The sequence below is a fragment of the Colletotrichum gloeosporioides genome, assembly GCF_011800055.1.
Source record: "Colletotrichum gloeosporioides strain Lc1 chromosome Unknown consensus_117, whole genome shotgun sequence".
NCBI classification, from domain to species: domain Eukaryota; kingdom Fungi; phylum Ascomycota; class Sordariomycetes; order Glomerellales; family Glomerellaceae; genus Colletotrichum; species Colletotrichum gloeosporioides.
The window spans coordinates 1,604,202-1,618,110 of NW_025544762.1; the positions used below are offsets into that span (position 1 = coordinate 1,604,202).

The 13,909-nt window shown below is 53.6% G+C and overlaps 4 protein-coding genes across 4 annotated transcripts; 1 reads left to right on the forward strand and 3 right to left on the reverse strand.

Moving 5' to 3' along the window:
* Positions 1 to 225: 225 nt before the first annotated feature.
* Positions 226 to 3,381, reverse strand: GCG54_00009371 (Non-canonical non-ribosomal peptide synthetase FUB8; the record flags this gene model as incomplete). Its single annotated transcript, XM_045409317.1, has 1 exon — positions 226 to 3,381. One exon carries the CDS (start codon positions 3,379 to 3,381, stop codon positions 226 to 228), a length of 3,156 nt encoding a protein of 1,051 aa, XP_045256562.1.
* Positions 3,382 to 5,828: 2,447 nt separating this feature from the next.
* GCG54_00009372 (uncharacterized protein) lies at positions 5,829 to 7,081 on the reverse strand (the record flags this gene model as incomplete). The annotated part of the gene is made up of 2 exons (XM_045409318.1): positions 5,829 to 6,851; positions 6,911 to 7,081. The coding sequence occupies 2 exons, from the start codon at positions 7,079 to 7,081 to the stop codon at positions 5,829 to 5,831; spliced, it is 1,194 nt and encodes a 397-aa protein (XP_045256563.1).
* A 2,088-nt stretch (positions 7,082 to 9,169) lies between these two features.
* On the reverse strand, positions 9,170 to 11,847 carry GCG54_00009373 (Bifunctional dethiobiotin synthetase; the record flags this gene model as incomplete). The annotated part of the gene is made up of 4 exons (XM_045409319.1): positions 9,170 to 9,953; positions 10,010 to 11,334; positions 11,404 to 11,500; positions 11,660 to 11,847. 4 exons carry the CDS (start codon positions 11,845 to 11,847, stop codon positions 9,170 to 9,172), a joined length of 2,394 nt encoding a protein of 797 aa, XP_045256564.1.
* A 534-nt stretch (positions 11,848 to 12,381) lies between these two features.
* Positions 12,382 to 13,833, forward strand: GCG54_00009374 (8-amino-7-oxononanoate synthase; the record flags this gene model as incomplete). Its single annotated transcript, XM_045409320.1, has 2 exons — positions 12,382 to 13,249; positions 13,304 to 13,833. The coding sequence occupies 2 exons, from the start codon at positions 12,382 to 12,384 to the stop codon at positions 13,831 to 13,833; spliced, it is 1,398 nt and encodes a 465-aa protein (XP_045256565.1).
* Positions 13,834 to 13,909: the final 76 nt, after the last annotated feature.

Genomic DNA, 13,909 nt, shown 5'->3' on the forward strand with positions numbered 1-13,909 from the left:
GTACAGCCACATGACCGATACGGTTTATGTACCGTAGGTAGCCAGTAGAGGGAAAGCAGCCTGTCACGTCACACTGCATGCTTAGATATCGTAACAGTGTACAGCTTTTTCGGGATAAGATTTTTTTGAAGATTGAATTTCAATTCAGCTATACTTTTCAGAACTCGCTCAAATCACTATACATTACAATCTATATCCAGACTCCGGCCCAGTCCTCATGCGAAATTAGAAACCCCACTGTCTGCACCAGTTCTGCATCAGCTCAGGCGTGACGGCCTGCATCTCCTTCATCGCCTTGCTGTGCTTCACAGTGCGCTCCATGGAGAAGTCGACACCCTTTCCTCCGCTGTAAGCCAGACCCTGGTAGAAGTCAAGAAGCTTGACACCAGGGTTCTTATCGACGTCGTCGGTGGAAGAAGCACTCTCCTCCAGAGCCTTGACCCATTCCTTGAAGGAGACGACCTTCTTAATGCGATCGCCGTAGAACGACTTGACCGCCTCGGCGAGCTTCTCCCACTCGACGGTGCGCGGGTTGACACCGTGGAAGTAGCCCCTGATGTTCTGCAGGGGAACAGGCTCAGCGATACCGGTGACCTCGAGGATGAGGCTGGCAATGCCCTCGATGGGAGTCCAGTTCACCAGGCCCATGGCGCCAAGATCCTTAGGCAGGAGACCGAGGTAGGCGGAGCTGGCGACGATGGTTGGCAGCCACTCCTGGCGGTTCCAGACACCAGACTTGGACTGAGGACCGGCGACCTGGCCAACACGGACGATGGCAGTGGGAACACCGGAGCGCTGAGTAGCCTCGTCGAGAATGAGGGAGCTGACCATCTTGGAGCGTCCGTAGCCAGTGCTGGGAAGAGACAGGTCCATGAGCCTGTTCTCAGGGACGGGGCCAGGTCCAGGCCAGGAGTCGACGGTACCGATACTGCTGATGAAGATGATGGGAACGTTCTTCGCGGCGCGCAGGGAGAAGTCGACCCAGTGGCGGACACCGCGGATGTGAGGCTCAAAGGTCTCGACAGAGATGTTGAAGTTGACGGGCCAGGCGTTGTGGATGACGCGGTCAGCCTCCTTGAGCAGCCTGTCGTAGACCTCGGGCTCAAGGCCAAGGTTGCTCTTGGACATGTCGGCGCAAAGGAACTCGGCCTTCTTGAAGTCTGTCTTAAGGCCTCGCTCGGCGCTCATCTTGACCTGGCGCTTGTCGCTGTCCTCGCTACGGTTAAGGCAGACGACCTTCTTGACGGCAGGGTTGGACTCCATGAAGTCGAGCATGTAAGAGCCGAGAGCACCCGTGGTACCGGTGATGAGGATGGTCTGGCCCTGGTCGTTGGGGCCGGGCTTGTCGCCCTGCTTCTGGGGCAGGTCGCGGGTGTACTTCTGAAGCTGAGCCTCCATGGCGGCGATGTCATGGTTGGGACCTTCAGAGTCATCCTCGCCGTTAGCACCCGTGTTCTTCCTGACACGGTCCAAGAGGTAAGAAGCCAGCTGTCTGGGCGTCGGGTGGGCGTAGATAACACGGGTAGCGATGGCGTCGGCGGTAATGTTGGCGCCGGCAGCCTCAAGACCTTTGCGGAGGAGACGGGAGGCGTTGATGACCTGCATAGAGTCGATACCGGCACTGAAGAAGTCGGAGTCGGCGGAGAGCGCTCTGCTGCCAAGAGTCTGCTGGAAGAGCTTCTCGATGGAGTCGATGAGGGTCTGCTGGGAGCTGACATCGATGTGGACGGAAACGGAGTCGGAGCCGTCCTCAGCCTTCTGGTACCACTCGTCAAGCTCCTCCTTGTACAGCTTCAGAGCCATGGGACGCTGGATGGTGCCCTTTCCGGCGCGAGGGAATGGCTTATCGGGGGTGGTGACGGCGATGAACTGGCGGCCGATCTGGCCATGGGCAACAGTTTCCTTATTCGCCTTTACAACCAGGGGCCAGACATCGTCGATGAACTTCTCCTTCTCCTCTTCCGTCTTGAGGTCCTCCATGGGCTCGATAATGAGCAGTGGCTGGAAGCGCATAGCTCCGGCAACAACGGCACCCTTGACCCTTGGGTGGCCAGTAACAATCTCCTCGATAGTGACAGGGTTCAGCTTCTCACCGTTGGAGAAGACGATGATGTTGTCGGCACGGCCGTAGTACATCCAGTGGTTGGGGAGGGTAGGGTGCTTGCGGTAAAGGTCCTTGGTGGAGTACTCCTTGGCGTCAGGGAAGGTGTAGAAAATACCCTGGAGAGGATCCTCCTTCTCCTTACGAACGATAACCTGCTCGTAAATATCCTCGTCCTCACCGCTGGCCTGGCGCCATTCAACGCCCAGACGCTCAGAGTCGACAATGAACCATTGCCAGAGATCCAAGTTCTTCTGGAAAAAGTACGGGAGGGGAGCGGCCTCAGTGAAGGCAATGACACTGCAGACCTTAACGCCGGCCTTGGTGAGAATGTTGCCGGCCTCGCGTGCGAGGTTGCCACCGCCAAAGTTCACGCGCTTGAGCTTCTTGAGAGCCTCGATACCCTCGGGCATGTGAGCCATCTCCTCAAGGATGGCAGGAGGCAAGATGATGTTGTCGATCTTGGCGTATTCGACAGCGTCCAAGACGGTCTGAGGTGTAAGAGGGCGGTCGATGAAGCCCAAGGCGACAGGGTGCTTCCAGTAGATGGCGGCAAAGGTGGACATGTAGCATCCGGCGGCGTGGAACAGGGGCATGGGCAGGAAGATGCGCTCGCCGAGCATAATGGACTTGATGCAGTTCTCGGAACCCATGAAATCCGGGAGGTCGTGGAATGCATCGGCGACTGCACACATGCCCACGCGGGCGACAATGGGCTTAGGGAGACCGGTGCTACCACTCGTGTGCAGAACGACCACAGGGTCCATCTTAGCCTCTTCAAAGGTCTTATCGTAAGGGAAGTGGGGGACTTCCGTCTCGTCGAGCCAGGCGTCGGCAGAGCTCACCATGATGGCGTCCATCTGGCGTTCTTCCAAAAGGGGCTGGATGACATCCTTGAATGATGAGTCGAAGCAGATGATGTTGCAGTCCGTCTTCTCGAAAAGGTTCATTTGGCCCTCATGCGAATTCCTGGGGGAGATCAGGAGCGCCTTGTATCCAGCCTTGATACAGGCAATCATGACAATCATGTAGCGGGCATCGCTGGGGCCGATGTAGGTGAGAGTAGGGAAGCTTCCAGGTTCAGGCTTGCCCCTCTTGTCGATAATTCTGTGAGCTATGCGGTTCACCGCGTTGGCGAGCTGCTTATAGGTGATCTTCTTCCATCCATCTTTGGGGTTGGATGAGCGGGGAACTGAGAGGACTTCGGCGTGAGGGTCGGACTTGGCGATCTCGTCGAGCACCTGAGGGATCAAGCGCTTTCCGTACTGAGTCGTGGCCATGCTGTTGTTGGTATACTGGTACTGGGTTGTTGATGTAGTGATGAAATCAATGATACTAAGTAGTGATTCAAATAGGGGTATATGTGTAAACGTGATGATAACTCAATGATGAAAACTATGCGTGAGTAAGATGAGCTGCTTCCAATATTGATGACAAGAGCGGCCGAGCAAGAGGCTTTATACATTCAGAGTAAACTCTCTCCTCACGACTACGATTCGCCATGGCCGTGAGGTCCAGAACCACAGCGGCATTTTTTCCTGGCCTACAAAGTCCGCCCATTAGGAAGTAACTCGGCGAAGACATGAGACGACGACGTCATGCCCACATGGCCAGCAGTTCCCACCGCCCTGCAACGACAAAACATCGAATGCCCCTCCCGGACCGCCATCGGCCGGTCGGCGCTGAACGGTGCGCCGGGGCCGATGTGGGGAGCGAGCGAAGGAGGGAGGCTTGTCTGGAGTTCATTGTAAGTGAAGCCTACCGACCGGCCTTCAGTCTAGAAGAAAGAAGGATCGGTCGTGGCGTAGGGGCGAGCCGCGAAGTGCTTATCCACCAAGGGGGATATCTGAAGGGAGGGCGGGCGGTCTCTGACGGACAGAGTGGAGGCGAATTATGGAGGTAGGACGGAATTCGGCCGTCAAAACAGGGCCTGCCCGGGCTCCATTTGTTCTATGAGCAGGTGCGATTGCGAAACCGCAAGAGGGCCACTCTCGGTACTCGTCTACGGCTCCTCACAGATGGAGCTCGACTTCTGTGGGGGGAACGAGGAACGCCAGACAGAGAGTAGGAGACAGCTTGGACACGAGGGAAACCCCTGGCAAGACGGACTCTCCGTGCGACGAGATGTGCGTGCTCACACAGACGTGGGCGGCGCTGCAGGCGCGAACGCTGTGTGGGGTCGATCGAGAGGTCAAGCTTTGATGCTAGGACGGGCCGTGATATCCGCTCTTCTCTCGGACGCCTCGGAGAGAAACAGGGCCAAAATGTGGGAACAGCTGAACGGCTTTTTGCCTAGGCATCTCCACTGTTTCCCGAGTGACGGTCTCTGATTGAGTGGCAAGGGGGACTGCAGCAGACTGGAGAATAGAAGCATTTGCAGATGAGATGGCCAGGGGGGAGCGGAAAGAGATACGGCTGGACGGCAACGAAGATGGAGTGAGTGACAGAGTGACAAAGTGACAGAAAAACAGACATGACAGAGAAGGGAACAGTAAGTTCAGGGTGGCATCCCGCATCCATCCCACTGCAGCAGTGTGCAGACAGCCACATAGCCAAGCAAAGCTAAGCATCAAGATAGGGCGGTAAGCGGGAGGCGGCCGGCATTTTTGCGGCGCGCACGGGAACAGATTAGATTGCAGATCTCCCTGTACCTGGCCAAGCCTGGGGTTACAGCGGCCGACGGTGCCTTAGCCACTCATCACGGAGCTTCGCGCTTTTCTCGTCGCTGTGGAGGATCATCAGAGTTGGCCGAGCTGGGGCTGCATACGTCAGCGAACATGACCTCATCCGCCACATCTCTTGCTTCATTTGAAGACTTGATCAAAGCTTTTCTTCCAACCACCGGCTCTTTTTGAATTACTTCCAATTCGTCTTTGGATCTGATCTTGTCGTGAACTTGAAAAAGACTCGACTGCCCACGGACACGGACTTTGGATTTTGTATGCTTAGGGCCGTCTGTAGCGCTGATGATCCCTGTTCCACAGCCTGGAAGATGATCCGTCGCTGGGATGATTCAGTCACTGCATGATCGGTAACCTTCGGTCGGAACCCTGTTCTCATCTGCAAACCATTGTTAACTCCGTCTGTTCATGGCAGCCTGCATCCATCTGGAGATTGAAGCTCGGTATAGTTCTCGAGGATAGATAATCACACATCCAAGTTGTCTTCGCCTCGGCAAGTTGAGATGATTGGAGAGTTTCACTCACTGTTTAATCCTGAAGGGTCACTCAGGCTCTGTACGTGATCTATGCAAGCACCACCCTTCCCGCTCTCGCTTCCATCCTGCGAGGCCGCCGGGAATTGCACGCAAGGTCAGCACTAAATCCGCACGACACGTCGACTCTAACCAGACGCTCCGGGTCACACAGCTTGGGCCTCAGCGCGCTGATTTTCCGAGGCGACAGAGACCTGTCGCGGATTTATGCCGCTGCGTCGATTGCTTCATGTCGCGCATCAGATCTGCAAGACCCGGAGAACCTTTCAAATCCTTTGCAAATCATGTCCGGCGTCTTAGTGATGCCAGACTACTGCATCGCTGACCGACGGCCGCTGTGAAAGTCACACGTCGAAGCGTGGGATAGTCTCACCAGCCACGGGCATGTATTGCGGCAGATGAATCCAGTCTCATGTGATGATTGCTGGCAAGCGATGCTCAGAAACGCACTCAGAAACACCGGGATAATGAACCTCTTGCCACAGAAAATAACAGGCATTACGCCAGACAGATCTAAATACTGCCTTGGCTACTAACAGTATCGTACTCATCCCTGCCCAGTAAAGACCACGACGTCCAGGCAGCGAACCCCATGTCAGCCACAACGGGAGCGAAGATAATGATACCAACAATCTGCCCGAATCCCCAGTCATTGCCGGAATAATCGATCTTCAACCTAAAGGCGGCCGCTTCTTGAATATTCCGTAGCCGAAAGATACACCAAAGTAGGACTCCTCCCAACACGACTGGCAAGAACAGAAGCATAATGCGGTGGCCATGCCAACCCCTTTGAAGCACATTACGTGTTCTCGACAACATGACGGTGCCTTTCCCCTCTTTCCCTTGGAACTTTTCTTCGTCCTTCCAACGTTGTAAACCGACTCCCATCGCGTGCCACAGCGTGAAGAGGAGGATTAAGAGCGAGGCGATGATTTCGCAAATGGCAAGCAGCCAGTACTCCGCGTCTGTCAATCTTCCGACGTGTCCAAAACACATTTGCTGGATCCGAGCCCAGTCATCGTGCTTAATCAACGTTGAACCGTTTTTGCCAGCTCCTTCGCCAACCCGCAAAGGCCCCCAGTTGTGGATACATTGTGAAAGAAACGGATAGAAAAACAGGACGATGACTAGACAGAAAAGCAACAGCCGAAACTTGTGCTTCTTATCTTCTTGCTCTGACTTCCTTTCAATAGCTTTCTGTCTTCCACTCTCTGGGTGGAACATCCTTGTGGGCAGAAGTGCAATTGGATACACGAGCGGAATTGCGCATATGATGGCGATGGCCAACGCGTTCTGTGCTTCATTGGCCCCAAAGCCGGCGGTGTTGATGCCAAAGTCTTTGTTGACAAGCATAACAGTTGTTGCAAGCTCCACGGCAATGGCGAAGTAGACCGCGAACTCGAAGAAGGCTTCTAGACCTTTCTTGGTAACGATCTGGAAAAACTCCCACTTTCGACCCTGCCTCTGTCGGATCAGCAAGACAGCAACAGCTAAGGAGAATCCCAGAGCAAGTTCGACTGCGTATCCTATAGAAACCTGTCAAGATGAGAATTAGATATTGTCGTTGTCTGTGAAGGAGCTCAAAGTCAACATACACCTATTCCTGATATATCTGGATTGGTGTCCCCCCATATCGCACCACAAATATCCTTCTTGCAAGAGGAAAGAAATTCATCTGTGAAATTGGTTTCCTTTTCCACAGCAATGATGTATTTGTCAAACTCCTTCAGAACTTGAAGCTCGCTGCACGATACTTTGTCGGCCATTGGGAATAAACGATCACGAAAACCGGTAAAAACAAAGTCTCATAGAACATGGGAATCAAGTGAGTGGAAGAGGACTTTTGAGCCTCAAAAGAGAATTCGTCTCTGCAATCCCTTATTTCAGGGCTTCAGGCGTAAGACATACTACAATGTGGATGTCTGACTGTCGCAAAAGCCACTGGCTTTCTGTAAGGCATCCAAGACTCCTTATCCAATGAAATGGTCCTGATTCAGGCTCATCGACGAAAACATACTCGTGAGGCAGATTCACTAAAGTGCGTTTCGCAGCCACCGTTCCTAACGACGTTTCGGCGCTGATGAGGCTACCGAATAGGGTAAAAAGAAGTCAATTTGCTAATTAATTGGCATAACTACTAGAATTGAGTTTTGGCTGCTTCGATCGTAGCTTATTAGAGTGACCGCCCTTTCTTCGGGATTCTCCAAGTTTTCATAATAACTCCATCGCCTTCACCCACAGCCGAGTTCGTGTGACGTCCCTTACCCAAGACTTTGAGAGATAGCATAATGTATCTTTGCAATTCGATATTCGTTGTTGTATTTCTGATTGGCACTTTTGCAGACACTGCAAAATGTGCTGCCCGGATCCCCGCCACTGTCACTTTTGAGGGAGAGTACCCAAAATCTGCTGTCACCCCGCCTCCGGTCGTGGCCCAATCTGTGCTCGAACGACAAAATCAGGGCCAACGTACCTGCGGACCAAGCTTTACTTGTCCTGTCAATCACATTTGTACTACCGACCGGGGATTCGTGGGGTGCTGTGAGGCATCGACGAAATCAAAATGTGTCGTCAATAAAATGTGCTTAAACGGGGCCGGGGTGCCGCGTCCAGCCGGATTCAGCTCAATGCCATTAGGAACTTTGTCATGGTACGTTTTGTTTTGGAAATAGTATCAAAGTTGACCTCAAGATTGACATTCAGTAGTTCAGGAAACACACCCTGGTGTAATCCGATCTCATGGACGGCCTCCACGTCTAATTATGTGACTGCGCTCTTGTGCTCCGGTAAATTGCCGGGAACATCAACCGAAGTGCTTCCCAGCACGACAGACGATGGGTTTACTTTTCCCACAGAGGCTCCTACAGATTCTTCAGAACTGCCGACCCACACAGACTCCTTCGCTTTTACGGAGACAGCAACGGTGACTTCTTTCCCAACCACGATAGATACGACGAGGACAGAAACTTCAACTGCAACTTCGGAGCCAGGGCCACCGTCGAGCAAACCACCCCCAGGGAGCGCCATGATGCAAGGTGAATATCATCTTCCTCTTGTGCATCAAGTGAGCTTATGGCTGACAGTTAAGAGATCTCTCGGATGAGCAACGTATTGGAGTCAGTGCCGGCTGTGCAAGTGTTGCTTTCATGTTTCTTTCAAGCATTGTGTAAGTCTCAGTGTTCCCATGATTGTTGCGTTAGTCAACATGGTTCTCTAAGATGAAGTGCTTTCGGAAGTTGTAGCTAACTTTGATTAGATACTGCGCTTGTTGGCCATTCAGAAGGAGGAGAAGAAGCTCTCCGGACTCAACCGTTGAGGGTTTAACCCAGCCGAAGCCTTATGAAGAATACAGACCAGCTCAGATGACAGAAACAACCGGGCCACATCCAATCTGGGAAATAATGCCTCTGGGTCCGACCCTACAGGAAAATATCGATTCCAGCATGCAAATTGCATCGACACAACATGGCCAGGCGAATCGTGTCAGTACAATTTGACTTGTCACGTGTGTATATAATGGGAATGTAGTCTTCCATCGACTTTTCAAGTTAAATAACTTAACATTTGAGCACTCTTCAGAGAAACGAGTTTGTGCCAAAACTGTTTTACGGTCTAATCTCTGAATATCACTAAACTTCTGTGGAACATGCTCGATGTCTGTGGTATCATACGGCAGTCAACAAGGTGCGCCTCCAGGCGGCAAACTGCGAAGAAGGAAAATTAAATGGGAAGAAAGATGTTTGTGGTAGGATTGGAATTGTACTTACGGTGCACGCATTCACGAAAAAAATATTGAGACAGATTTGATTAATCTTTCTCTACTAAATATGACTTGCGAGGTATTTGACTTTCTCCTAAGAAAGAGCCCTCTTCAGAAGGGTCTCTAGTCTGCACACATCTGCCTGTTTTGTTGTTTGACTGGTCATAACGTAGAGAACGTTACCCAGCACCCGACTGTGAACGTTCCATCGCTCACCCTCAGAGCCGATATCGCCCTTCAGAAGGGCGCTTTGAAGGTCCACGGCTACATTGCTGGAGTAGCCAGCTCCCTCGCTGTCTTCCAGATGAATAGCAAGAACAGATCCCAAAGCCCACACACCCGCAACACGACCAGTCTGCTTGGAGACCCAGTTAACAAACGGCTGAGACCACACAGACCAAACAGCGGCTGTTGCTTCATCCTTGGAGCTGGTGACGGCAGCCGAGTCGGCACCCCATTCGCTCTTCTTCGCCCAGTCCCACTCCCCCTGCTTGTCCATCCGTTGCAACTCATGAAGAGACTCAACAGCAACCTGGCATCCGACCGCATGAGCGGTGTAGCTGTGGCCATGTAAGAGAGCGTCACTCTTCTCATCGCTCTCGAAGGCCCGGAAGATGCTGTCAGATGCCGAGGTGGTGCAAAGCGGCACCAAGCCTCCCGTGAGCAGCTTCGCGTTACAGATGACATCTGGGTCGACACCGAGGAAAGATGCAGCGGAGAAGCGGCCGAGACGGGTGAGGCCAGTGAAAACTTCGTCAAAGACGACCGGCAGGCCAGTCCAGGTGACTCCATCTTCATTGACGGCAGTGGTTGACGTGCCGAATAGCTCAGGATGTTGTCGGGTAACCTTGACGAGAGTGCGCTGGAACAGAGGATCACTTGAGAAGACGACGGGTTAGCAAGAGGTTCGACACGGGTATGTGGGGATACTTACGCCATGATCATGCCTCCGGCTCCAAGAATGACTGGTTCCATGACGAGAGCGCCGAATTTGCGGCCCTGATCACGAAGGCGAGTGAGAACCTTGACGATGTACTTCTCGTATGCCTCTTGCTGCTGAGCCTGTTCCCTGCCAGTCACATTGAAGACCTCGGACAAAGTGCTGAACGTCTGTCCGGTGCCCAAATCGGCTTGCAAGGCTTTGGGTATTTGGACTTGCCACTCGCCATTCTTGCATAAGACGTAGGGGTAGTCAAACCAAAAGCCCTTGCCCTCGTACCATTCGACCTTCTCATTGAAGACAGAGGGTTCCGTAGAGTCCATCGCGCCCATGGTATCGCCGTGGTAGCTGCCCTTCAAGCCGAGAATCTCGAGTTTGTCGCTGGCTTCCCAGCCGTATCGGACCCTGGCTGCGCGCAGACCCATCTTGACGGCGACTTCCATACCAGTGCTGCCATTGTCAGAGTAGAAGACGCGAGAGAGCCTCGGGTTCTCCAAGCCCTTGAGGAGAGTCTCAGCAAGAGCCAGCGCAGGCTCGTGAACTGCGGAGGCAAACATGACATGTCCGTAGCGGCCAGCGGCGTAGGATGCGGCGAGAGTCAACTTGGGGTTCGCGTGGCCCAGTCCTTGTGTCCACCATGATGAAGACCCGTCGAATGAAGGCTGCAAAAGGGCCTGGTTTGTCGATGAGCCCTTGCTCTCGGGAACCAGAGTTTGGAAGCAGTCGCCATGGGCAGAGTCAATAACTGTGATCTTTTCGGGTGTGAGGTTCTTGTGCTGTGTGAAGGGATACCAGATGATGTTGTGTGCGTCGCGGGACATGGTCTCGAGGCGAGAAATCCGGGAGAGATGACGGTCGTGCAGGTGGTCCAAGGTGTGCTTGATGACTTTAGAGGAACTCATTTCATCGTAGTATTGAGACAACGCTTTGGCATCAGCTCGTACATCCTCAGCGCGCGCCGGTGGCTGCTCGAGAGAGTTGACGGGGATGCCATGTCCTTTGGCGAAGTAGTCGGTCAAGTACGAGTAGTTTTGGTACTGCTCATCGCGGAAGAGTAAGATGGATTCGACGTCGTAGCCACGAAGCTTGAGGGACTCGAAGGCAGAGATGGTCTGGGAGATACCGCCGAGCTTGGAATCGCCGATGAAAATGACCGGGACCCGGAGCGGGGCGTAAAGGTCGGCTTGCGGGGTTCCGGACGGGCCCGGCGAGTGCACGCCGCCGGCCGTCTCAACGAAAAGCCAGCCGGGGCCACCGGCCGCTCGGCGCGATGCGTAGCTGTAAATACCTTTCACGACTTCATTATCGGTCGGGGTGGGCTAAGGCGAATGTTTCAGTGGGCTGTCCAAAACCTGACGTTGCATTTCTAAAAGTAGCAGCAAACTCACCTGTTCCGAAACCTCGGCGGCCAGATGCGGGCTTGCTGGAATCTCAAACTGAAACAGCGTCTTGTTCGCGACTCCGGGGGCGAACTTGTCGATGTGACTAAGAGCATGTCAATAAGTGAACCACGAATCCCGATTGAGAACCGAGGATATTGCCCTTCTATTTCCGAGGTTAGTTGAGATGGTCAGTGTGTAAATGGTGAGAAGCCGCGATAAAAATGGAGTCGTTCGTTGAGGAAATGAGGGTCCGGACATACACCCATCGTCGGCTTCAGAAGCCGGGCCCGTAGAGACGGGTTTGAGAAACGCCGTCTGCTCATGCGGCCAGTGCTTGCGAGCCGCATTGCACAGAACCGAGGAGAAGACAGTCTTGCCGACATCGGTATTGGCGCCGTAAATCTGGTATGCTCTCAAGGAGCGCCAGAGTAGGGCGCCGACAGGTGCCATTGAGGGCTGGAACTAGTACCAAACGCCCATCAAAGACAGCAGGATTGCAATTGAGAGCAGAGACAAGTGATGAGGCCAATGAATGGTGTCCGATTTCCGTTTGCTGTCAACGCAGCAAGCAAGGCGCCTGAAATGAAAAAGAGGTGTCTCCAACCGGAAGCTCCGAGGCCTGGGGAAAAGGAGGAGACGGGGCGGGGTACGGACCGTAGGCTGCGGCATTTGTTGCGCCGAGAACTGGGGCAACGCAGCGGCTATCATAGGGAAAAAGGAAAACTTGTTGAGTTTTAGTGACCTATGTGTCACTTACTCACGAGTCACCAATGGGTTTCCCAACGGTGCGGCCCGGTAGGTGTGCCTGGTGGGGTTGAACTTGAACCTGCATGGATCTCGCATTCGCGTTTATGAGAGATCGCCGGGTGCAAGGGGAAATTCCATCGTCTCTCAACCTTCCATGCCGAGGTTGGGTGTGTGTGGTCCCTCATTTGACACATTGACACATCCCGCAACGACCCCAACCAACAATTCATCTCAACTATGCCGGCAAGCGACCGTTTGGACAGCGTGTTTGCGGCGCTCCTGGCTCGCCGGGAGGCCAAGAGCCAACTCCGGCGCCTGACCCTCGTCCCGGCCGGCAGCGCCGACTTCTCGTCCAACGCGTACCTTTCTCTCTCGACCCACCCGGAGATCCAGCGCGGGTATCTCACCCGGATCCAGGCCCACCTCAATCCGATTGATGGTGCTGAGGACGGAAACACCCCGGCTCTCCTCGGCTCTGGTGGATCACGCCTCTTGGATGGCAACGTATCGCTCGCAGAGTCTCTCGAAAGAGACATTGCGTCTTTTCATGGTGGACAAGCTGGGCTGCTCTTCAATTCGGGGTTTGATGCGAATGTTGGGCTCTTCAGTTGCGTCCCTCAGCCCGGAGACGTCATCGTGTACGATGAGTTGATCCACGCCAGCGTGCACGATGGGATGAAGATGAGTCGAGCCGGGAGGAAGATTGCCTTCGCCCACAATACGGTTCATCCGATCGAGAACGCAAACGGAGATCGGTTGTGGGACGAGACAGCAAGAGGCCAAAGCCCGAGTCGAAGCTTGAGCGAGGTTCTGTCTGAATTGACTCGCGATGACGCAGGCAAGGCCGTGAGAGAGGGCACAAGGAACGTCTTCATCGCTGTGGAGGGAATCTACAGTATGGACGGAGACGTGGCGCCTTTGAAAGAAATAGTAGAGTGTGCTGAGAGACAGCTCCCGCACGGGAACGGCCTCATCATCGTCGACGAGGCACACTCAACGGGCATATTGGGTGACAGAGGTCGGGGACTTGTCTGTGATTTAGGCTTGGAGGATCGGGTATGGGGACGAGTTCACACATTCGGCAAGGCGATGAGTTGCGCCGGGGGTAAGCTGCATCCGTTTCACACTCTTCTTCAGGTTTATTGACTGACTGGTTCAGCCATCATTCTCTGCTCTCAGATTACAAGATCGTACTTGATCAACTACGCCCGAAGTCTCATCTACACCACAGCCATGCCATTTACAGCACTTGCCAGCATACAAACGGCGTACAACTTTATCATTGACGGCCGCTCTGAGCCCCTGCTCCGCCATCTATGGTCACTCATCGATCGCACACATCAGCTTCTCCAAGAGCTTTGCAGCCAACATCAACCAGAAGCAGGCCTTCTCTATCTCTCTTCAGAGAAGCCTAAGTCACCAATAATACCGCTATTCACGTCCAACCCCAGAGGTCTGGCACTTCACTGCCAGCAGCGGGGCTTTATGGTTCGGCCCATCGTCGCACCCACAGTTCCAGCAGGAAGCGAGAGAGTGAGGATCTGCATCCATGGAGGAAATACCATCCAGCAGGTCGAGGGACTGGTATCGGCTATAGAATGCTGGCTCGTTACCCAGATCAAAGAGACCGAGAACAAGACCAAGACAAGCATCGAGACTACAGCAACGGAGTTGAAGTCAAGATTATGAGAGCCGGATGATCGCATTGGGAATAGAGAGGCTTGAAAATATACACAAAGTTTCGATGTACGGTAAGAAAAGGTCG